Raw genomic sequence first — 24,270 nt, forward strand, 5'->3', positions numbered from 1 at the left:
ATGTGAAACTTACCTGTGTATATGAGATGAGATTTGAAATTGTAGATTTCAAGAGTCATTAATTCCACAAATATTTATTGAGAATATATAATTCCCCAAGGAAGTAAACCTATGCCATGTTTTAAAGCTTGAAGTTTTTTGAGGAGAGGCATGGAGTTGAGAAAATAAGGAACGCATGGCCAGGGGAAAGCAAGGACTTATGGTTATATTACTAAGTGGAGTGGAGAGTGAAGATAAATTGAGTGTGCACATTGTTCAAAGAGTTCCAAGTTTTTCCTGAAAGCTAGGTGGAAGCTGAAGAAACATCTTCAGCAACACAATGTCAAGATCAAATCCCCAAAAGGGAAATTAGAAAGAAATGAGGTCTTTATATGCTCAAATCAGAACTTGTTATGGCCATTAAATTTATTTTAGAGAATTGAAGATGAAAACTGGCAATGCCTCAGAGAAGGATGAAAAACCAGTAGACGGTAGGCCATCAGAAAGCTAGGAAAAGTACTGTTCAGTAGTCTCAAATGTATTGAGGAGGTTATTAAAAACTTTGGATTTCACTATTAGATTATAGGCATATCTTGGAGACGTTGTAGGCTCAGTTCCACACTACCACAATAAAGAGAATATTGCTTTGGATATGAAACGGCAATGGACAAGAAATGAAGTGTTAACAGGCATCATTCAAGAGATTAACTAGTCAGAAGTTTTAAAGATGACCTGGATGCCTCTCCTAGTGACAGAGGCTTACTCCTAAATTTGGATTGGTGGCAAAACACTCACAGAGCTGTTTTGGACACTTTTGCATTACTAACATCTACTTGTTCATAACAAATTATATGTACTTTAAAACTCTTTAGTTACAATCTAGACTATTCCATATATTTAAAAATCCATATATTAGAATCTTTTTTCATTGCCCAAATCATAAATATATATTACTGAAATTAACATAGTTACCTTTCCTTTGTATATGCATATGTGTGTATAGCTATTATGTTATACTAATGCCATAGTGTACATGTATATGTAAATGTTTGTATACACAGGTATACCTCAGAGATATGGAATGTTCTAAATACTTTGTTGTTACTTCAACAGTGTTCACAGGATCTTCATCAGGAGTAGATTCCATCTCAAGAAACCACTTTCTTTGCTCATCTATAAGTAACTTCTCATTCATTCAAGTTTTATCATGAGATTGTAGCAATTCAGTCACATCTTCAGGCTCTGCTTCTGATTCCAGTTTTCTTGCCATTTTTACCACATCCGTAATAATTTCCTCCACTGAAGTCTTGAGCCCCACAAAGTCATCCATGAGGCTTGAAATCAATTTCTTTCAAACTCCTCTTAATGCTGAAATTTTGGCCTCCTCCCTTGCATCACGAATGTTCTTAATTGTATCTATAATGATGAAACCTTTCCAGAAGTTTTTAAATTTATTTTGCCAAGATACATCAGAGGAATCATTATATATGGCAGCAATAGCCTTACAAAATGTATTTTTTTTTTTTTTTGAGACGGAGTCTCACTCTGTCACCCAGGCGGGAATGCAGTGGTGTGATCTCGGCTCACTGCAACCTCCACCTCCCGGGTTCAAGTGATTCTCCTGCCTCAGCCTCCCGAGTAGCTGGGACTACAGGCACGTGCCACCAAGCCCAGCTAATTTTTTGTATTTTTAGTAGAGATGGGGTGTCACCATGTTAGCCAAGGTGGTCTTGATCTCTGGACCTCGTGATCTGCCCACCTCAGCCTCCCAAAGTGCTGGGATTACAGGTGTGGGCCACCGTGCTTGGCCCCAAAATGTATTTCTTAAATAATAAGACTTGAAAGTCAAAATGACTTCCTGATCCATGGGCTGCAGAATGGATATTGTGTTAACAGGCATGAAAACAACATTTGTTTCCCTGTACATATCCAGCAGAGCTTCTGGGTGACTTGGTGCGTTGTCAATGAGCAGTAATATTTTTAAATGAATCTCTCTTTTTGTGAAGTAGGTCTCAACAGTGGGCTTAAAATAGTAAACCATGTTGTAAACAGATATGCTGTCATCTAAGCTTTATTGTTCCATTTATAGACAAAAGACAGAGCCGATTTAGCATAATTCTTTAGGGCCCTAGCATTTTCAGAATGGTAAATAAACATTGGCTTCAACTTAATGTCACCATTAACTTTAAGATGTACTAACCCCTAACAGGAGAGTCAGGCTGTTGTTTGAAGCGTCGAAGCCAAGCACTGACTTCTTCATTCTCACTATGAAAGTCTTAGATGGTGTGTCTCCCTCCAATAGAAGATTGTTTTGTCTCCACTGAAAATCTGTGTTTTCATATAGCCACTTTCATCAATTATCAGAGCTAGGTCTTCTGGATGACTTGCTGCAGCTTCTATATATCTGCACATTCTGCTTCATTTTGCATTATTATCTTATGAAGATGGCTTCTTTCCTTAAATCTCATGAGCCAACCTCTGCTAGCTTTCAACTTTTCTTCTACAGCTTCCTCACCTCTCTCAGCCTTCATGGAATTGAAGAGAGTTAGGGTCTTGTTCTGGATTAGGGTTTGGCTTAAATGAATTTTGTGGCTGCTCTGATCTTCTCTCCAGACCAATACAACTTTATATTAACGATAAGGCTGTTTTGGTTTCTTATCATTTGTGTGTTGAGTGGAGTATTACTTTTATTTCCTTCAAGAACCTTTTCTTTGCATCCATAACTTGGCTAACTATGGTGCAAGAGGCCTAGCTTTTGGCCTATCTCTGCTTTCCACATGCCTTTCTCACTAAGTATAATAATTTCTAGCTTTTGATTTAAAGTGAAAGACGTGCAACCCATCCTTTTACTTGAACCCTTAGAGGCCATTGTATGGTTAATATATGGCCTAATTTCAATATTGTGTCTCAGATAATAGGGACGCCTGAGTAGAGGGAGAGAGATGGGAAAATAGACAGTCAGTGGTGTAGTCAGAACACATACAGCATTTACTAAGTTCACCATCTTATATGGGTGCGGTTAGTGGTGCTCCAAAGCAATTACAATACAAACATCAAAGATTACTGAGCACAGATCACCAAGTAGATATAATTATAATGAAAAAGTAGGGGATATTGCAAGAATTACCAAAATGTGACACAGAGACATGCTGGAAAAATGATCCCAATAAACTTGCTTAATGCACGGTTGCCACAAACTTTCAATTTGTTAAAAAAAAAAAAAGCTATATTTATGGAGCACAGTAAAGCAGAGTGCCATAAAACAAGGTGCCTGTATTTTTATTCCTTCTAGGACTCAGGATAGTGCTTTTCAAAAAGTAGGGACATGATTAACATATTTTGTGACCGTACTTTATTTCAGAGTGTGTGTGTGTGTGTGTGTGTGTGTGTGTGTGTGTAGTGTGTTTAAAATGTTATTTAGGAGTTGACAAAATTGCTTAATTTTCATTTGGAAGTACAAGTTAAGAAAATTGAAATGTAAGATGTAGCCAATTATAAGTAGTATAGAAAGTTGAAGATGTTAAGTACCTTAGGAAACCAAACTAGAGTATCAGAAACATCATATGGTATTGAGAGATGACATATATAGGGATAAAACAAACTTTAAAGAGAAAATTGAGTAAGGTTAGTAAAATTAAAACAATTAAGTATTTTATTCTGATGAGAAGCCATATGACACAATAGTTAAAGGCACATTCAAAGGAATCAGAGATGTGGATTGAAATTGTTTGTTATTTAACTTGAAGCCATGGCTTGAACTCATTTTCTCTGTGTGTAAAAGCATTGATCATATTTCCTACCTCATAGGTCTGTTAGAAAGAATCAAAGAAATAGCGTTCTAAAATATCATATAGTGATTGTCACATTAATAAATTTAGTAATTTTTTTCCAGAATATATTCTTAGGTTCTGAATGCAGTCTGAGGTTAATCATGATAAAGAGCATTGTAACACACATATATAGATGGAAAGAATTAGCTAACCCGTGTTACAGTCAAAGTAGTATACAATATTGCCATGGAAAAAGTAAAAAGAAAGACATATACTGAGTAGAAAATGAAAAATTCGCAATATTCAAATTGTCAGGGTTTGGGATTGACCCCCAAGTGAAAGTGTTGAAAGCTTCATCATTTAGGTCATTTCAAACTCTATTCTACCACACTCAAGAAACCCTGTGGTCAAATTCTTATCCTGTCTACTAGTTGCATAGTTCTTCCAACAGACCTGCTATTGACATCCCTGTTTCCTTGCACAAAGCTGTTATTCACTTCTAGGAAAATCGGTGGCTCTGTGGAATTGGATAAGAATTTGGCCTACAGTGAGTGATTTGAATGAATGAATTTGGAATTGGCAAGAAAATACAAACATATGCCACATTTACTTGGTACATTCACGCTTCAAGAGAACTCAGGTAGCACGTAAATTCAGTGTAAAAAGCCAGAGATTTTCAGTAAGAACCTATTACAAAGTCAGCCTAAATCTTCATTTATTTTTGTCAGATTGAAAGAATAAGGCAAAACGTAAATTATTATTCATTGGAATGTACAAGGCTAGAGTCCCTTCTGATAAAGTCATATATGGCACATACTACTTACAATGCTGATGTCAGAGACAGAACAGTCATGTTTTAGGCAAATTTAACATAAGTGGATTTATTAGTTGCTTTTAAGATACACTGTTTTTTAAAGCCAGTCTTCGTTGGCCAGATTGATCTGGACTACTTGCAGATTAAGTAGTCTTTGCTTTTTGTAGGCAAAATACAACCAAGGAGTATGGTGGCCCGCTTGTGTGCTGGCGGTAAGTTGGAGAGAATCTGAACCTGCTCCTATTTTCAATAGTAGACAGATTTCTTCTCTCAATATTATTGCTCATGCAATTTTCAGTATCAGAGACATGGGGCCTTTAAAAAGGAAGAGATGTTACATTTTTGACAGCCTTTCCCTTCCACTGACTGAAACAATAAAAATAAACATGAAGCTGTTGGAATGGCCTCTTCATATTATGTCATTTGCATGTGATTCCCTTTGCTTCTCTAGATAATTGAATTTATTCAGGCAATTTATTTTTTAAATGCATAGTCTCTGTGAATGGAAACATCTTAACTAAAGACAACCCTTTCATTTCCTCTTAATGAAATATATACATGTAAGTGTATACTTCTGTTAGAACCGAGGGAATAGAAGGGAAAGAATAGAAAACCCAAAAATGTATAATTAATTAAAAACATGAAGTGTGACTCTTGTAACCAAATATTCTGTCTTTGTGTTTACCCCCGTCTATGTTCAAGGTCTCTAGGTGTTCAATAGGAGCTTTTTAATTATTTTTCCCATTTGATGTTGCTAAGTATAATGAATAGATAGCAAAGGACTTTTGTAAGGAGCCTCTAAATGTGAATCACCTCAAAGCTGGTAAGCATAGCAGTACCTGGTTGTTTCCCATCTTGAGACTCAGTCTTAGTAAGTTTGAGACTTAAAGAAAATGACTCTTTAAATTGAGCTCCATTAGCCAAACAATGTAGCTTTATAACATAAATAGAGCTTGTATTCTCTTGAATCTGGGAATATAAAGAGTAAATACTTTTATTATGAATCGGCATTTTTAAGGGTTATTGAGCACCAAGCCAGAGCACTTTGGGATAGCAGAAATATCCAAAGATATTCAGAAAACAGGAATTCAGGTAGAATTGTAGAAGTGGAAACATCTGTCCAAAATTCAAAATTATGTATCTCCTCTTTATACTCCATAGGATTTAGTATAACTTAAATGCAATTTTATTTTTATATTCACCAATATATAACTTCACCAAGTTTCCATGACAAAGTAATTTCTTAATGGGAATGAAAATACTGTCACCTGTAGTCACAACTCAATAAAGCAATAAACAGCAGTAGGATTCTGAAAAACTTTTTTTATATTGACACATTTCATTTTCCCCCTTTATTCTAACATTGATGTGGCAGAGATTTTAGAGGCAGGACACACAGCGTTCTGAGAGCCCATTCATTGTCAGTAAGGGAAAGTTGCTTCAGTTTCTCATTTTATCCCTTAGTTTTACAATGATATCTTTTTGTCATGCTTTAGTCTTCCTGGAGTAACTAAAATCTTTGATTCTTACTTTGTTGTTCTAGAGCCTTCTCATTTTCCTATTTCTCTCTCTGTTTGGCATATTCTATAGGTGCTCATTATTATTTCTATGTTGGCAGGGGTTTTTTTTGTTTTTTTTTTTTTTTACAAAATATACTTTGTTTTTCAAAATCTAGTTGTAAATAATGATAAACTTTCAAAAATGTACAGGGCAGACCCAAGTCAGTGAAGGAGAAGGTGTTACTCTCTTATAACTGCCATTTTTAGGCATAGGTGAAGAGGGCTTGGCCATTTGCTCTTCTCCCTGTGGATACTCTTGAAGAGCTTATGACCTGAAGTGCATTTAATCATTCACTGGAAATAAATGCTTCATAAGTCATTATTTTACAGCCTTTATTTTTTCACCTGCCTTTTGTAGGCACATCTACCTTTAGATGTTCCATATACAAATTTAAAGATCTCAAACAATTGAATTTCCTGAGGGAGATTATATGGCATCTCTTAAAGTCCCGGGGTCAGAAACCAGGACTAATGCTCAATTTATAAACTAATTTAGTTGGGCGGACTTATTGAAATTTACTAGACATACCAATTCTATTTAAAACATTATCTCTGTTTGCTAACCAATCTGTTTTTGTCAATACCATAATCATTGTTTCAACTTCCCAAGCAAAAACCATGTTTATCTTTGACTCTTTTTTTTCTGATTATTTTCAAGTTGCTTAATCTTATCATTGCTTCTTTCAAATTGTCTCTAGGATTGGGAACATATTTTTAGCATTCTTTTTTTTTTAATTTATTTTAGGTTTGGGGGTACATGTGAAGGTTTGTTACACAGATAAACACATGTCATGGAGGTTTGTTGTACATATTATTACATCATCCAGGTATTAAGCTCAGTTCCCAATAGTTATCTTTTCTGCTCCTCTCCCTCCTCCCACCGTTTTCCCCCAAGAAGACCTCAGTGTCTGTTGTTTCTTTCTTTGTGTTCATAAGTTCTTATCATTTAGCTTCCACTTATAAGTGAGAACATGCAGAATTTGGTTTTCTGTTTCTGCTTTAGTTTGCTAAGAATGATAGCCTCCAGTTTCATTCTTATTCCCTCAAAAGACATGATCTCATTCTTTTTTATGGCTGCATAATATTCTGTGGTATATTTGTGCCACATTTTCTTTATCCAGTCATTTATGGGCATTTAGGTTAATTCCATGTCTTTTCTATTGTGAACTATTGGGGGAACCAGTCCCCAATATTTCAATGTAGGTTCTTTTCTATTTTCCCTAAGTGTCGGCCGGTCTGAGAAATAAAGAGAAAGAGGATAAAGAGAGACGTATTACAGCTCGGCCTCCAGGGGTGACATCACATATCAGCAGGTTCCGTGATGCCCACCTGAGCCACAAAACCAGCAAGTTTTTATTAGGGATTTCAAAAGGGGAGGGGTGTATGAATACAGAGTAGGTCACAGGGATCACATGCTTCAGAGGGCAATAAAAGATCACAAGGCAGAGGGGCAGAGCAGGATCACAAGGCAAGGGTGAAATTAGAATTATTGATGAGGGTCCATGTCCCACTGGGCACGTGTTGTCCTGATAAACATCTTAACAGGAAACAGGGTTCGAGAGCAGATAACTGGTCTGACTAGAATTCACCAGGCTGGAATTTCCCAATCCTAGTAAGCCTGAAGGGCACTGCAGGAGACCAGAGCGTATTTCAGCCCTTATCTCAACTGCATAAGACAAACACTCCCAGAGCGGTCGTCTGTAGACCTACCCCTGGGAATGCATTCCTTCCCCAGGGTTATCAATTATTAATATTCCTTGCTGGAAAAAGAATTCAGTGATAGTTCTCCTACTCATATGTCCATCTATAGGCTCTCTGTGAGATGAAAAATATGGCTGTATTCTGCCCGACCCCGCAGGCAGCCAGACCTTATGGTTATCTTTCCTTGTTCCCTGAAAATCACTGTTATTCTGTTCTTTTTCAGGGTGCCCTGATTTCATATTGTTCAAACACACATGTTTTACAATTTGTACAGTTAACGCAATCATCACAGAGTCCTGAAGTGACATACATCCTCAGCTAATGAAGATGATGGGATTAAGAGATTAAAGACAAGCATAGGAAATTATAAGAGTATTGATTAGGGAAGTGATAAATGTCCATGAAATCTTCATAATTTATGTTCAGAGATTGCAGTAAAGACAGGCATAAGAAATTATAAAAGTATTAATTTGGGGAACTAATAAATGTCCATGAAATCTTCACAGTTTATGTTCTTCTGCCATGGCTTCAGCCGGTCCCTCTGTTCAGGGTCCCTGACTTCCTGCAACAGTGAACAGTGCTGCAATGAACATTCACATGCAGGTTTCTGTAGAATGCCTTGTATTCCTCTGGGTATATACTCAGTAATAGGATTGCTGAGTCAAATGGTAGTTCTGGCTTTAGTTCTTTGAGGAGTCACCATACTACTTACCACAATGGTTGAACTAATTTACACTCCCACCAACAGTGTATAAGGGTTCCCTCTTCTCTGCAACCTCACCAGCACCTGTTGTTACTTTCTGACTTTTTAATAATAGCCGTTCTGACTGGTGTGAGATAGTATCTCACTGTGGTTTTTATTTGAATTTCTCTAGTGATCAGTAATATTGAGCTTTTTTCATATGCTTGTTGGGTGCATGTACGTCTTCTTTTGAGAAGTGTTTGTTCATGTCCCGTGCCCACTTTTAAATAGGGCTGTTTGTTTCTCTCTTGTTAATTTTAGTTCCTTATAGATGCTGGATATTAGACCTTTGTCAGATGCATAGTTTGCAAATATTTTCTCCCATTCTGTAGGTTGTCTTTTTACTGTGTTGATAGTTTCTTTTGCTGTGCAGAGGCTCTTAAGTTTAATTAGTGATTTATTATTATTATTTTTTAGCACTTCTCATAGGAAAGTAACATACATTGTAAAAAAACAAACAAAAAAACAACAAAGTGCACATATATGTACCTGCCTTGTATATATACACACACACACACACACACAGGCATATTAAATTACAAATTAAAAAAACTCTTGGCTGGGCATGGTGGCTCATGCCTGTAATCCCAGAACTTTGGGAGGCCGAGGCAGGCAGATCACCTGAGGTCAGGAGTTCAAGACCAGCCTGGCCAATATGGCGAAACCCCGTCTCTACTAAAAATACAAAAAATTAGCCAAGCGTGGTGGCAGGCACCTGTAATCCCACCTACTCAGGAGGCTGAGGCAGGAGAATCGCTTGAACCTGGGAGGGGGAGGTTGCAGTGAGCCAAGATCGTGCCACTGCACTCCAGCCTGGGCTACAGAGCAAGACTCCACCTCAAAAAAAAAAAAAAGAAAAAGAAAAAACTCCCTAAGTACACTGTCATCGATTATCACACATTGTGTATAGAGTATCTAACCATCTAAAAGTGGCTATTAGCCTTTTTCCATATGCCTTACACATTCCTGTCATTGTCCCTATAGAAGTAACTATCACTAGGCTATGGATGAAGAGGGAAGGGCAATGTACTCTGGAATGTGAACAAAAATAATCTGAATATATAAGGTTTGGAAAAGCTCCTTTCTGAGTGTAACCTATTTTCCAAAACAGTTGATAATCACAGATGACAGATAGATTTGATGGTTCTTTTCAACTCCCACTGCTACAATCTAGTGGAAGGCCTTTTATTGTCACATATGTGTCATGGTAACAGTTTCCTATTCAGTGGAGATCTTTACTTTCTCCTATACCCAATTAATTCTACATACCACTGCTAGACTAATCTTCCTAACAAGCTACTTTAATAGAATCACTCACTGTAGATCAACAATAGTTCTCCATTGCCTGCTAGGTCAAATGTAAACTACCCTACTTGACTTTCATGACCCTTCATGAAATGACTCTCCTATGTTAGTCTTCTATTTATTATTTCTTCATTTCTTTTGGTTAAGCCACTTCCTTCACTGTAGTGTGTGTGTATATGCACTGTAAAATTTCCTGGGTGGTGCCTCTGGGAATGCTCTGTATCTTTTCCTCTTCACTTATTTCTTCTAGGCTTAAACTAAGTGAATCTCTATACATGAAGATTTAATAAATTAATAATTAACTCAATATGAATTTATGGAACATTAATAACAAGGCATAGTGTGTGTGTGAATAATCAGACATGTTCCCTGTCTTCATGGTATAGAAAGAAAATTAAATGAACAATCCTAAAAGAGTGTGATTAGTACTATGATACGAAGTTTTCCATTTTTCTTTGATTTCTAGCATTCTCTCTTCTCTAAACTTCTTTTGCATGTATAATTTGCTACTCTAAAAATTAGTACTTATTATAGTTGTTATGATTACTAATTATTTCAGGTGCATTTCAGTGCCTCTCAAATTTAATTTTAAACTCTTTGAAGAGAGAGAAAACCAGCTTTATTTTCTTATACCTTTAGCGTATCTTGCAGCACCTGAATCAGTTGAGGAAGCTTAATGATGACCACAGCAAGGAGTTTAGAATTGAATCTTAGGTTTAATTCTCCAATTTACCATTTCCTACTATTATTTTGGGTAAACTACTTTTAGAACTTTAATTTCATCATATGTTAAATAGCAATAACATTTTTCAGGGAATTTCTCTGAGAATTATTTGTTAAAAGTCCATAGAACATTTGCAACAGTGCCTTTAAGAACTCCAAAACTGGTAGCTATATTTTGACTGAAACGTAAGTGAATGAACAGATTTTGTGTATCTCATCAAGAAAATGCCTAATAATGTAAAGGTGCTTTTTATGTCCTTTAAAACTCTAAGACTGACAAAATCTGTGTATAGCATTGCTCATGTAAACTACATGAATATAATCTTTGCAGAGAACCTAATATTTTACAGTAAGAATGACTATCTCAGTGATTGTGTGTGCTGTGGGATGGTCCTTATGGGCCCGCTAAAGTGGGTTCAGGAAATTCTGCTTTATAGTGTGAATAAGTAATTTGGCTAGTTGGGAAATTTTGTAAGAGTCTGTGGACTGTTTAATACCTTACCATTACTTTTAGACTGAGAACTGAAACTTGTGCTTCTTATTTCTCAACTCACTGCCTAATGTCAGTTCATGTTAAAGGTTTCTTTCACAAAAAGATTCTTTTGCCCTAAACATAGTTCTCTATTGAGAGTCTTAATTAGTATAGAAAAATAGGTCTTTAGCTCTTTTTTAAAGGGAGGACTAGTGTGGTGGCGTAACAGAGCGGACTGATTTTAGGCTATGAAATTAGCCTGATACAGTGAGAAGGCATATGTTTTACAGACTTTTTCTTTTATAATTCTCAGAGAAATTCCCTGAAGAATGTGTTTCAAGGTGCTGCTGGAGCATAGCAGAGAGAAATAGCAAAAATGGAGAATTTGTACTTGATAGTATCCTTCCTCGTATTACTATTGTTGTTTCATATTTTTCCTGTAAGAAAATAAGGATTTATTTGCCAGACAGTCTAGTGGAGCTGATGTCCTCACAAAGAAAGAAAGAGCTTGATGTGCACATCTCAGAAAAAGAAAGAGAAAAACAGAAACATGACATAAAAAGTAATTGGTGTCATGTATTTATCACAAACAATCCATTACTCTTCATTTTTTTCAAACTTTCACTTTTAACAGTTTTATTTCATAATGAGTAGTAACTGAACATCTTTTCTTTGATTGTTTCCCTGAGTTATCACTTTGTAGAGAACCATGAAACTGTGAAATTTGAAAATTGAATATGCAACAGAGGTAAAAGCCTACTAATGCTGTATGGCATTTTGTGGAATACCTTTTATTCTCTTAAAAACAAAAGAAAAGTTTGTATTAGGTTATCTTTAAAAATGGGCCACATTAAATATATTTTAAATTATTAAAAAAATCTTTCCCTAGATAGAGTTTGATTTTAGCAGAAAAACTATAAAAACTGCTTGTATAGGCATATTCTATATTTGGCAGGGTGGGTGAAAGAAAGGGCTTTTCTCCTCCTAATATGTTTTTTCTTTGCTTTTCTGGTAAACGGTCTATTTTTTTCTTTATTTGTTTTTGTATATTCTATGTTTTATTCATCTTTATAGGCTAATATGCCTGGAAGCACACTTATTTTAACAAACACTTATATAGCTCTTGTAATATTTGTTGCCATTTTATGAATTTTATAGCTCATAACACATATTATTAACTTATGTAATACCCCAGCTCATATAACTCATTATATTTTAACTTATAATCCTCTAGCAACCCAGTGAGGTATTAGATGCTAATATTATCCCCATTTTGCAGATGAGAAAATTGAGGCATACAAGGATTGACTTGTATGTGTGTGACTTGTCCAAGGTCACACAACTGGTGAATGATGGAACCAGGATTTGAACCAAAGCTATTTGGCTTCAAATTCTCTGTGCTTAACCCATCTTTATGCTGCCCTGCAAGTTAGTGTTCAAAACATTTTATTATATAAATGAAAGAGAAAATAGAGTGAATGAAATAATATTTCCTTTTTAAAAAGTTTATTTTCATTAGTGTTAAATTTTGGAGATAAATCATATACATATGAATTAATTTTCACTTATCCCATTTTCTAGATGAGGAAACAGGCTTAGAGAGTTTAGACAATTGCCCTAGATTATACAATTATATATAACTGTATAATATAACTGTATAATACAGATTATAAATAACAGAGCCTGTCCTTGACCCAAATATCCTGACTTCTGCCTCCAGTTTCTTAACAACTGCTTTATACTGCTTTGCTGCCATTATATTTTACTGCATGGGAGGACCACAATCTATTTTATTTGTTAGTGAAGACATAGTCAGTTTCCAGTTATAAGCAGTGCTAGCAAACATTTAGCTTCTTTACTGAGTGAATGCTCTGTATTAAAAAACTACATTTATTGCTATGTGGGATAAAAGTAAGTCATTTCCTCAATTTTCTATACTTAAGCAACTCTATTAAAAATTTTGGTACAGAATACAGATGAAAATTTGAGAAATTCCTTATATCTTATTTCTTCCTTCAGACACATAGAGTGAATAGATATTTAGTCAAGTTTACTAAAAACAACAATAAAAAGGTTCTAGAGATTTAGGAGAATGACAGAAAAATTATATCTAATCAGTGGCTAGTTACAATAAATGTTAAATTTATTACAAATGTTAAAAGGAAATGTTTTGATTTGTAGTCTAACTTTTGTTTAGACACATCTTATGGTTGGTCTTTGCTCACTCAGGGAAGAGATCATCAAATGTCTTAAAGTGTATTTGCTAGATGTTTAAACATAACTAAGACACAGAGCACATATCATCTGCAGGAAGATAATGAGGCTGTCACAGCACAAAATGTTCTTTGTTTTTACAGGTTCTATTAGTTAATGTATTAGCAATTTTCTAAATGCCACTTTTGCTTATTAAGAGGTTTTGAGAGCACATGAAAACATACATTTTATTCTTGAATGCAGCATTTCTGAGATTATTAGCAAGTGTGATTCTGAAGGAATATTTTCAAATACTCTGAAGGAGCATTTGGGGTAAAAAAAAAAAAAAAAAAACACGTTAGACACTTTTGCCCATGCACCATCTACATGAAAATAAAGATATTTTTAAAACTGTTTCTCCTATTTATAGCATCTCTTACTGATAATCAGAAAATTTGCCCTTAACTTGCAGTTTCATTCACCATAATTAAATGAGATGGTAAATCTGATAGTGATTTATAAAACAAAATATAATATTTTCATATTGTAAATGAGATCTAATTATTAATAAATTTAAACTAAATGTTGGTGCATTTCTAAAAACAATCTATTTTCACAATTCAATTTTGACATAAATCTGAGATTTCCTAATCTATATAGTTAGCAGGACATCAGGAAACATAAGTGTGTTTCAACAAATGCCAAAATGACTATTAAAAAATTCAAAGTCATTCTTTTACAATATGTGTGTGTATATATATATATGTATATATATATATAATTTTTGCATGTGTGCGGACTCTTCTCCATCCCCACTATCCTTCTTTTCCCCCCTGGAATATATTACCTTTTCTCACTCTTCTCAAATTCTTGTCCCATTACTTTAATGATGTCTGTCTTCCCCACTGCAGCTTTTAATCATCCCCCCCTTTCCTTCTCTGCCTCTTTTTCTCTCCTTAGCTCTTAACAGTTTTTTTCTATGACAGTAGTTCTCAAACTTTAGTCTCACATGGAAGGCTTGTTAACTCAGATTTGGTTGGGCTCCACCTCCTGAACATCTGATTCAGGAAGTCTGGGGTGAGGCCTGAGAAAAATGTTTAAAGTGTTCCCCGGTGATGCCAATGACATTATTTTGAGGCCCACCGTTTGCGAATCATGTTTATAAAAATCACCTGTCACTATGCTAGCATTCTTTATTGCTGTTTAGTACCATTTGAATGCATTTTTTAAAGAACACACTTTTAAATATTTATTTAGTTTCCTAATTAGTAATTAAATATAAGCCTAAACTAACATTTCATCTCAATGCTTGGCAAAGAAATGCAAACCAAGTTAGACTTCTGCTGAATTTCCATCCTGTTGAATAGCAATCTTTAAAAGAGTCTATATTTTTAGGCTTTGAAAAAAAACATTAAAGAGTTCTCACTTCTGTTTGCACTGTCCCAAAATACATAAGAAATGTTTGAAATACGGGCTGGATTATATTTTTGAAGTATAATGGGGCCATTTTTATAAAATGATAATCTTTTTACCTGAACTTGATGAGGACTGTTACTGTCTAGAATATTCAGTCTGCCCCGAGAGTGTGCTATGTCTGCATTAAAGACACAAATTAATTTGTAAGGTTTTTCCAATGTTCTTTAAAAGTTAGAAAAAATTAGAACTCATTAGTTCAGGAAATTAGAGCTTTCCGTAGATCATAGAGAAAAAAGGTTGCAGATGCCTATTTAAGTATTTTAGAATTTCTATCCATTTTTAATATTCTGATGAATAAATCTTTCTAAGGATTCAAAGTACTAATTTTCAGAGAATTTCAATCATATGAAAATATTGAATATATATAATATAAGCATTCCTTAAAAACTAACTTGGCTCTTAACTTGCTTGTAAGTGGTCTAGATTAGGCCACTACATACCAACCTAGCCGCTGATCATCACACTTCTTCAGAGAACTTTAAAAAATGCATATATGTTGCTTTCTGACCCTATCCCAAGATAGATTCCAGGCCCACTCATCTAAAATATATAATCTTAAGTAGTGTACCCTATAGTTGTTTAGGCACTAAGGATCCCTGATGTTGTAAGTGCTGATCTGTCAGTTTTACAAAGGTATTATCAGTGGCTTTTTCAAATATAGAAGGATGACCAGTTGTGATAAGCTCTCTCTCTCGGTGAACTACTGAAATAGCCCAAACAAAAGTACCTCTGTTATTTTTCATTTTTTGAACTACTGGACCTAAGTACAATTAGCTATGTTTCAGACAAAAGTTAAGGAAAGGCTTTAAATTGGATGACTTGATCCATAATCATTACTATAACAAACACTCTTCAGAGGTCTGTCTGTAAGTGCTGACTTGTATTCTGTGGGTATTGGGAACTGACAATATCTTGTTCCCAGAGTATTTAATTTGATAATCTTAATGAAAGAAAATTTCTTAGTGTTTTCTATTGAGTTTTTTAAACTTGGTTTTGCCTCAATGTATCTCTTTTATATTTACATCTCATTTTTAGGAACATTAATAATTGGAATATTGAGCTGATAAAACTTGCTGTCAAAATTGCAAAATTCATTTGTAGAAGTTAGCAATTCTGTCTTGTTTTTCAGATTTCTGTGCGTATTATCACAAGATGATTGCTGAGTAAGAAAACAATGATTGCCCTATTTATTTCTCTTTAAAGAATAACTAAAATATGTATCTCTTTCTAAATGCTTATCTTTAGAGCAGTAAAATTTTAAGATATTAACATATATACCTTAAATAAACTTTTATCTTGATAAGGGATAAACTTTTATCTTGATAAGGTTTTATTTTTCTTTTGCAAGCAACTGCTTTTTTAAAATAACCTAATTGTCTATATTGATGAGCTTATATTATTTTTCTAGGAAGGTATATATTTAGGTCAGGTATACATTCCTTAACCTGGAATCCATGGTTCATAAGAGTTCATGGCGAATTTCCTAGAGGAGGTTCATAACTGGAACTATGAACATATAAAATTAACTCTGTAAAACTATATGAAATTGTGCGTGCAATTGTATGAGTGTGTGTCTGTGTGTTTATGCATGTGCATATGTGTTTAAAATAGCATTTATAGCTATCTTCAAGGGATCGGTAGTCCCAAAGGAGTAAGTGTGGTTTAGGGTTTCATGCAGACATTTTATGAAAAATTATTTTAATCCAGATAACCTGAGAAATAATTGAAAGAGCTCTTTAGACAATAACTATATTTTTTCTATAACTAAATTCAATTTGGTACCTCCTAATTTGGCAGAAGAGATTACAAGTAGTGAAATTTAGTTTCAACATTTGTTATAAGGTATATTTTTTTTCCTCTTTTGATGGAATTTAAGGAATAGCCAAATATTATAGCTTTCAAGATATTTTTTGAAGTTTTGTTTTACCTTGTCCTGGTGATTTATTTTTATTTTTTATTTTTTATTTATTTATTTTTTTTTTTGTAGACAGAGTCTCGCTCTGTCACCAGGCTGGAGTGCACTGGCGCAATCTTGGCTCTCTGCAATCTCCACCTTGTGAGTTCAAGTGATTCTCCTGCCTCAGCCTCCAGAGTAGCCGGGATTACAGGTGCGCGCCACCACACCCAGCTAATTTTTGTATTTATAGTAGAGACGGGGTTTCACCATGTTGGCCAGGACAGTCTCGATCTCTTGACCTCGTGATCCGCCCACCTTGGTCTCCCAAAGTGCTGGGATTACAGGAGTGAGCCACCATGCCCAGCCATCCTGGTGACATTTTATAAATCACAACCCATTGCTGGAAGAGGAACATGACTATGTCAAAATTTATTGAGCACCAAAGTACGTTCTCTGTGTATCTGTAGTTCATCTTATGCTACCTCTATGCAATACCCAAATTACTGAACATGCATTCATGAGAATCTAATTGATGATAGTCCAGATCTTCTGTACTAGCTTTTTTCTAAATTGAAAACTTAATTTTACTGGAAAGGATGCTGGAGATGCTCACAAATTTTATAAAGATAGTTATAAAAACATAGACTACTGAGTACCATTACTCTGATTAGTCATGTAGAAATATAAATCTATATATTTGGTTTAAATAATTCTTTAAACATTAAAATTTATTTTAAAAAATATGACATGAACCAGTAGATATTTGGATGGACAGAGCTTTATAAGTCTGGAATGTGGTTGATTTAATTAATTTAAACGCATATATCTCATTTGTTTTCTTTAAGACTTGAACGTATTGCAGTGGAAACCTCTCATTTTCATACTTATTAAAAAGACAAGTATCTTGTTCACCCTTAACATTGGTAGATACAGACATAGATGAAAGAGGTATAATAGCACTATGGTTAAGAATGAGGGCTCTGGAGCCCAATAGGTTGGGGCTGATTTTTCACTCTACTTTTTGGTAGTCATGTGACCTTGAGCATATACTGTGCTTCAGTCTCTCTGCCTCAGTTTATCCAGCTATGAAATGGAAATTATAATCAGGCTTGCCATGAAGATTGAGTGAGTACATGTAAAGCACTTTACGCAGTGCCTAATACAAAGTATTCAATAAATATTTGCTATCATTCTTATCAATTACTATCTGATAGATTGAATATTAATGTAATGTTTCTAAGTATGAACTTAATTTCAGTTTATTAGGCCAATAAGTAAGCATAATAACATGTTTCTTAAGGCCAGAAGTCAAGGATGAAATGTCACTTGAATAATAAAAGAAACACATGTATCTGGTTATTTCATATAATCTCTTCTTTTATAAAATGAGTTAATTCTTCTTAATTAGCACATCATATAGAGTTTAAATATTAAGGTTGAAATAATGTTTCTTTCGACGTGTTCATAGCAATATTCTGTCTTTAAAATGAATTAACAAGAATTCAGTTTTAAAAAGATATTTTAATGAGGACAGCTATGTTAGGCAGACCCTTTTTCTATTGGTTGCAAAGATAACAAAAGGGGTAAGGTTAAGCAAAACTTGTTCAAAAATAACAAAGGAAGATTATCAACTTTATTCTGAAAGTTTAGAGACCTCTTTTATGATTAGAATTTAGAGGTCGTATATCACAGTTTGGGGAACTTGTTTGCAAAGTACTGGTATGCCCTTAGAATTCACAAAACTTGATTAAATAGATATTGCTGGTCTGGACCACTTATGCTTATGTTAGCTGGTTCTCTTGATTTCACCTGCCAGCAAAGTGAAGTGACACATGGAATCATTACTTCATGTATGACAAATGCAATCCCAGGGAAGGAACTCTGAAAAAGATAGGATTTCCTTGACTGAAGACTGTGCTAGCACTCCTTAACAAGCTATTCACCATGCAAATGAACAACGGTGTCCCACACTGAAACAGCTGTTAACTACATAAAACTGTTAAGGAGATTAACAGTGCCAGAGGCTGAAATGTAATCAGGCAGGTGAAATAGTGGTAAGATAAATATTCCTGTGTGAAATAGCAATAATGTTTAATTAATTTATTTTTATACTGCTGCAGCAACTGAGTTTAGAATACTTGTGAAATATACTAAACTTTAAAACATTTCTTTTTCTCTTTGAAAGGTGTAGAAAGTTAGAGATATGCAAAATGGGATACCTTATCTGGATAATTTTTGATATTTTTGATATTTTAATAGACTTGATTTCATTGTAATTTTCAATTATGGCAATTAAAGGTCAGCTGCCCAATTATTGTTTCTAAAGTTTGTCATCATGTAATGTGAAAGCAGAGTATAGACAGAAACGTTCAAAGTGTAGCTAACATTGGGATGTTTCTGCTTTTGGTCCTGGAAAGAAATGAGAAGGAAGATCTTCTGTGGAAAATTAGTACAGAGGTTTCGCAATATTCTGTTTGCACATGAAACTAAGCTAATGTGTGTTATGGACCATTCATAAAAACATTCCTATTAATTTACTGAATGAATTTGTGATTGCTCTTTTTAGGGCTGTGTGTGTGTGTGTGTGTTTATGCGTTTGTATATTTATGTAGGTTTTAATAATTCCAGAAGTGTACCTTCAGTTAACGTGCGGGAGTTTGTAATTGTTACATTTTGTACATTGATTTCTAAATCCAAGTATGTTATAAGCTACTTTGTCCATAAAATATTCACTCAAGGCATAGTGCTAGTCAGAGGCATATTCTGTAATGTTTGTGAGAAATGAAAGCCATTTGAGGTTTAGAATTATAATTTGGAAGATTCTGTTGTGCACATTTTTTTTTTTTTTTGCCTTCCCCACATGCCTCAGCCACATGCAACAAACTGATGTTTGTAACATAGCCTGTTGTCCCTGTACTCACTAATATCTTAACAACAAAAAAAACATATTAACAGATTATGTTTGTGTTGACGTATCTATTTTTAATCTATTTTTCAAAATTACACTGATGGTTTTTAAACCAAGTATGTTAGCATATTTTTAAGCTAGTCAAAAATATTGCATTAACCTTAAAAATATTGAGTATCAATCAGTGTGATTTGTTACTTTTTGGAAGTCAACAGATTGTATTACTATGTCTCAAATAGGTAGAGAAGAAATGTGCAAGCAGGTATAATCTAATATCCTGAATATTAAATAGGCACACATTCAAATATATTTTAATGCGAACTTTTAATGTTGTAGAATTAAGAAATATTTTTAGTGTGAGACTCAAAGATCTTAGGATACAGCTTTATGTTTAAGATGTCTGTTTTGTGAGAGGTAAAGGATTATGGAAGTAAGAGACTATACAAGGAAAATCTTTAAGTAGGAAAATTAATTTTTCTTCATCATTTCATTATCACTCCTCCTGATAATTTCTAAAAAATCACCTTAATATATTTTATACAAAATATTCCCCAAATATTATACAAATTACCAGATTTGTGCTAGAATATGTGAGAAAATGACAATAGACTATAAAAAGATATTTACATTTTAGAACCATACAATAAATTATTTTTATTCACATACCCACATGACTATGAAGAAGCAAAAACTGCAACAAACCTTATTTTTTAGGGCAAATGAGGATTAAAATACAAAATAACAAAGAGTATTGACAAACTGTGCTTCATGTAACAAATGAAGTTGAAAATGTCTTCATCATAGGCAGAATTGAACTTGGAATATTCTTGTCTGATGTCAAATAACCTGTGTGATGGATGCTTTCTTAAAAGAAGGAGAGGGAGGTGGAAAAACTAAAACTTTATTAGAGTATTATCAAGAAGAGGCAGCTACTGAAAATGAACATAAATTGTGTGTAATGATATTTGTTTAAATATTACAAAGTCAGGAAGTTTAACACAAATGATCACTACATTTAATACCCATAAGAAAATCCGAGGCTCTCAAACAAAAGCAGGAAAATAAACAAATCTAATAATATAGGCTTCGTATAAGACTATATTGTCATTTATACTCAGTTTAAAGGAGAGAATCTCCATATTTTGGTTTCTCCTTTGAATAGATCTTTGACTTACTCTAGTACTACCATGAAAACTTAATTTATTCTTTTTTGAAATTTCTTGGTTTCTTTGCCTCTTGCAGAGTGACATTTCACTTTTTAATCTTTCAGCTGAATAAGCCATATAACCAATTTTGTAAAGTTACTGAATTTTAAACAATTATTTGTCCTTTTGCTTTCTCTTTCAGGTAAACAATTATTTGTCCTTTTGCTCTCTCTTTCAGGTAAACAATTATTTGTCCTTTTGCTTTCTCTTTCAGGTAAACAATTATTTGTCCTTTTGCTTTCTCTTTCAGGAAGTTGATGGCAATAAAGTTATGTCTTCATTTGCCCCACACAACTCATCTACCTCACCTCAGAAGGCAGAAGAAGGTGGGCGACAGAGTGGCGAGTCCTTGTCTAGTACAGCCCTGGGAACTCCTGAAAGGCGCAAGGGCAGTTTAGCTGATGTTGTTGACACCTTGAAGCAGAGGAAAATGGAAGAGCTCATCAAAAACGAGCCGGAAGGTAAAGACTGGAAAAGAAAACAAAGTTGGTGCTGTGTCCTGATTTTAATACTTTGATTTTAACTTCTTGATTTGTTTTTTGATTTATACTCTTAAAGTTAAATTGGGCAAGATGGAAACCTATTGCTATGAAGACGGTTGGTATATTTTTTTCAGAAACACTTAGCCCTGTCTATCTCAATTTTTTAAATCATTAATTTATGTTGTGATGTTATTTTCACATATGAGTAAATTAGTTGCATGAAAAAGATTCAAGAATAGAATGTGGCAGCAGAGCCGGGAATAGTCACCTACTTGTCAAATATCTGCAGTCTAGTTTGTTGCTCTCCATTTTTTTTTCCCTTGAGGATTAATGTAGAATTTCACTACATTTTGTAACCTTTACACATTAATACATCTTATCCTGTTTCTTGTATAGTCAAAAATTAATATGGTTAGGACTATTATATATTTACAAATTAGTGATTCTTTAACTTTTAGATATGCTTAAGTTCCTATTTGTTCAACTTCCAGAAAGTCTTTCTTTTAAGATTTTATCCTCTAAATCTCTTTAATAGTTCCTGATAGGAACCTTCAGGTGATAGGCAAATGGACTAATCTTAAAATTAAAGCAAACAAGCCAATAAAATAACTGTTGCAAATTGTACAAACTTATGCATAATTGACAATCATCCTTTATGTTACACATGCTTACTAACTCCTATTTAAACCTCTGTCCATCCTAAGCATGGGTGCCATACTGCACACAAGAACATGCCTCCTGTTTCAATCAGATGGAAATTTAAAACAAATAAACAATGATGTGCAGACATACTTTATAACAAAAATACACTGCGTGTATACCGTGTAACAATAAGTTGGGCTCATTTCTAGTCTGTTAGGACACTGGTAAATTATCAGGATATCTGACACAAAATTCTGTTATCCTGTATATGTGACAGCCATGTGACAATTAAATATTTCTGGTTCCCTACCAAGTGCATAACTGGGACCTGGATTTTGGTTAAAATTTATGCAGTTCTCATGATCTGAGAATTGGAAAGAATTTTAGAGATATTCTTGTCAGCCAAAGATTTTGGATATTTTGTTACATGTCCTCCTATTCTCATGGAGATAAAAATGCAGTGTTGAGGGGGATCCAGACAACCTTATGTGTTTAAAATGGTGGATTGTTTCCTAATATTAAAAATAAGACAGTTTTATAATAATTATTTTAAAAACATAAAACATTATAAGGAAGAAAATAAAAATCACCTGAAGTCATAGCTATTCCTGTGTGAAACAGCAATAATGTTTAATTATTTTTATACTGCTTCAGTAACTGAGTTTAGAATACTTGTGAAATATGCTAAACTTAAAAAACTTTTTTCTTCCTCTTTGAAAGGTGTAGGAAGTTACAGACATGCAAAGTGGGATATCTTATCTGAAATTTTTTGATATTTTTGACATTTTAATAGACTTGATTGCATTGTAATTTTTTGCATGAAGTCATGGCTGCAGGTGATTTTTATTTTCTTATAATGTTAATATGAGGTTAATAGGTTTCTTAACCTTAGGATGTGTTTTTTAGTGTTTATTTTCATATATTCTGCTGATTTTTTATGATTAGCTTTATGCAGATGGTCCCCAACTTACAATGGATCCACTTAAGATTTATCAACTTTAAGATGGTGCAAAAGCAATACACATTCAGTAAAACCATACTTCAGATTTTGAATTTTGATATTTTCCTGTATGCAGTAGGATACTCTCTCTCATTGCTGGGCAGCGGCAGGGAGCCATAGCTGCCAGTCAGCCACGCAATCAAGAGGGTAAACAATGATACTCCACAGTACGTTGTGTTGCCAGATGATTTTGCCCTGTGGTGGACTAACAACATAAGTGTTCTGAGCAAGTTTAAGGTAGGCAAGGCTAAGTTATGATGTTCAGTAGGTTAGCTGAATTAAGTGCATTTTTTGCTTAATGATATTTTCAAGTTGCAAAGGGTTTAAGGACATAACCCTATCATAAGTCTAGGAGCATCTGTACTTTTAAAATATTGTGCTTCCTATTTCATTTAGAATTATAGTATGAGTGTGTCTTCTGCCAAGTAATATACTTTGAAAAGAAATAACTGCCAAGGCTGGGCACGGTGGCTCATGCCTATAATCCCAGCACTTTGGGAGGCCGTGGCAGGTGGATCACCTGAGTTCAGGAGTTTGAGACCAGCTTGGCCAACATGGTGAAACCCCGTCTCTACTAAAAATACAAAAATTAGCCAGGCATGGTGGTGTGCGCCTGTAGTCCCAGCTACTTGAGCAGCCGAGGCAGGACAATAGCTTGAATCTGGGAGGGGGAGGTTGCAGTGAGCCAAGATTGGGCCACTGCACACCAGCCTGGGCAACAGAGCGAGACTCTGTCTCAAAAAAAAAAAAAAAAAAAAGGAGAAATGACTGTCAAATATTCTGAAGTATGGCCATGATTTGCTATTGTAATTTATACATTCACTTTATTTTTTTTAAAAACAGTTTTAGATTTACGGAAAAATTAAGCAGATAGTACAGAGTTCCCGTGTATTCCATCCATATACAGTCTCCTCTCTTATTAACATCTTACATTAGTATGGTATATTTGTTAAAATAATGAACCAACATTGATACATTATTATTAACTAAAGTCCAGAGTTGATTTAAACTTCTTTAGTTTTCACCAAGTGTGCTTTTTCTGTTTTAAGATACCATCAAGGGTAACACATTATATTTAGTTGTCATGTCTTCTTAGGCTTTTTTTGGCTGTGACAGCTTCTCAGAATGTCCTTGTTTTTCATGACCTTCAGAGTTTTGAGGAGTGCTGTTCAGATATATTGCAGAATATCTCTCTATTGGAATTTGTCTGATGTTTGTCTCAATCAGATGAGATTTGGAGTTTTGGGAGGAAGACCACAGAAGTAAAATACCATCTTTCTCACCTCATATCAGTTACATACTTTCTATGTAATTAAGAATATTGGTGTTGGCCTTGATCATTGGCTCAAGTAGTGTTTTCCATGTTTCTCCACGGTAAACTTGCTCTCTGTCCCCTTTCTAC

At 34.4% G+C, this 24,270-nt stretch overlaps 1 protein-coding gene across 8 annotated transcripts in view; it reads left to right on the forward strand.

Annotated features, from left to right (window-relative positions):
* The window catches only part of SOX5 (SRY-box transcription factor 5), a 1,030,759-nt gene that overhangs the window by 694,242 nt on the left and 312,247 nt on the right, over positions 1–24,270 (forward strand). For all 8 annotated transcript variants that reach the window (XM_055095845.1, XM_063593159.1, XM_055095846.2 and 5 more), the window contains one exon: positions 20,995–21,205. In XM_055095845.1, coding sequence (XP_054951820.1) covers positions 20,995–21,205 — 211 coding nt within the window. The remainder of the gene's footprint in view (positions 1–20,994; positions 21,206–24,270) is intronic.

Source organism: Pan paniscus, chromosome 10 (genome assembly GCF_029289425.2).
Source record: "Pan paniscus chromosome 10, NHGRI_mPanPan1-v2.0_pri, whole genome shotgun sequence".
In the NCBI taxonomy this organism is placed as follows: Eukaryota; Metazoa; Chordata; class Mammalia; order Primates; family Hominidae; genus Pan; species Pan paniscus.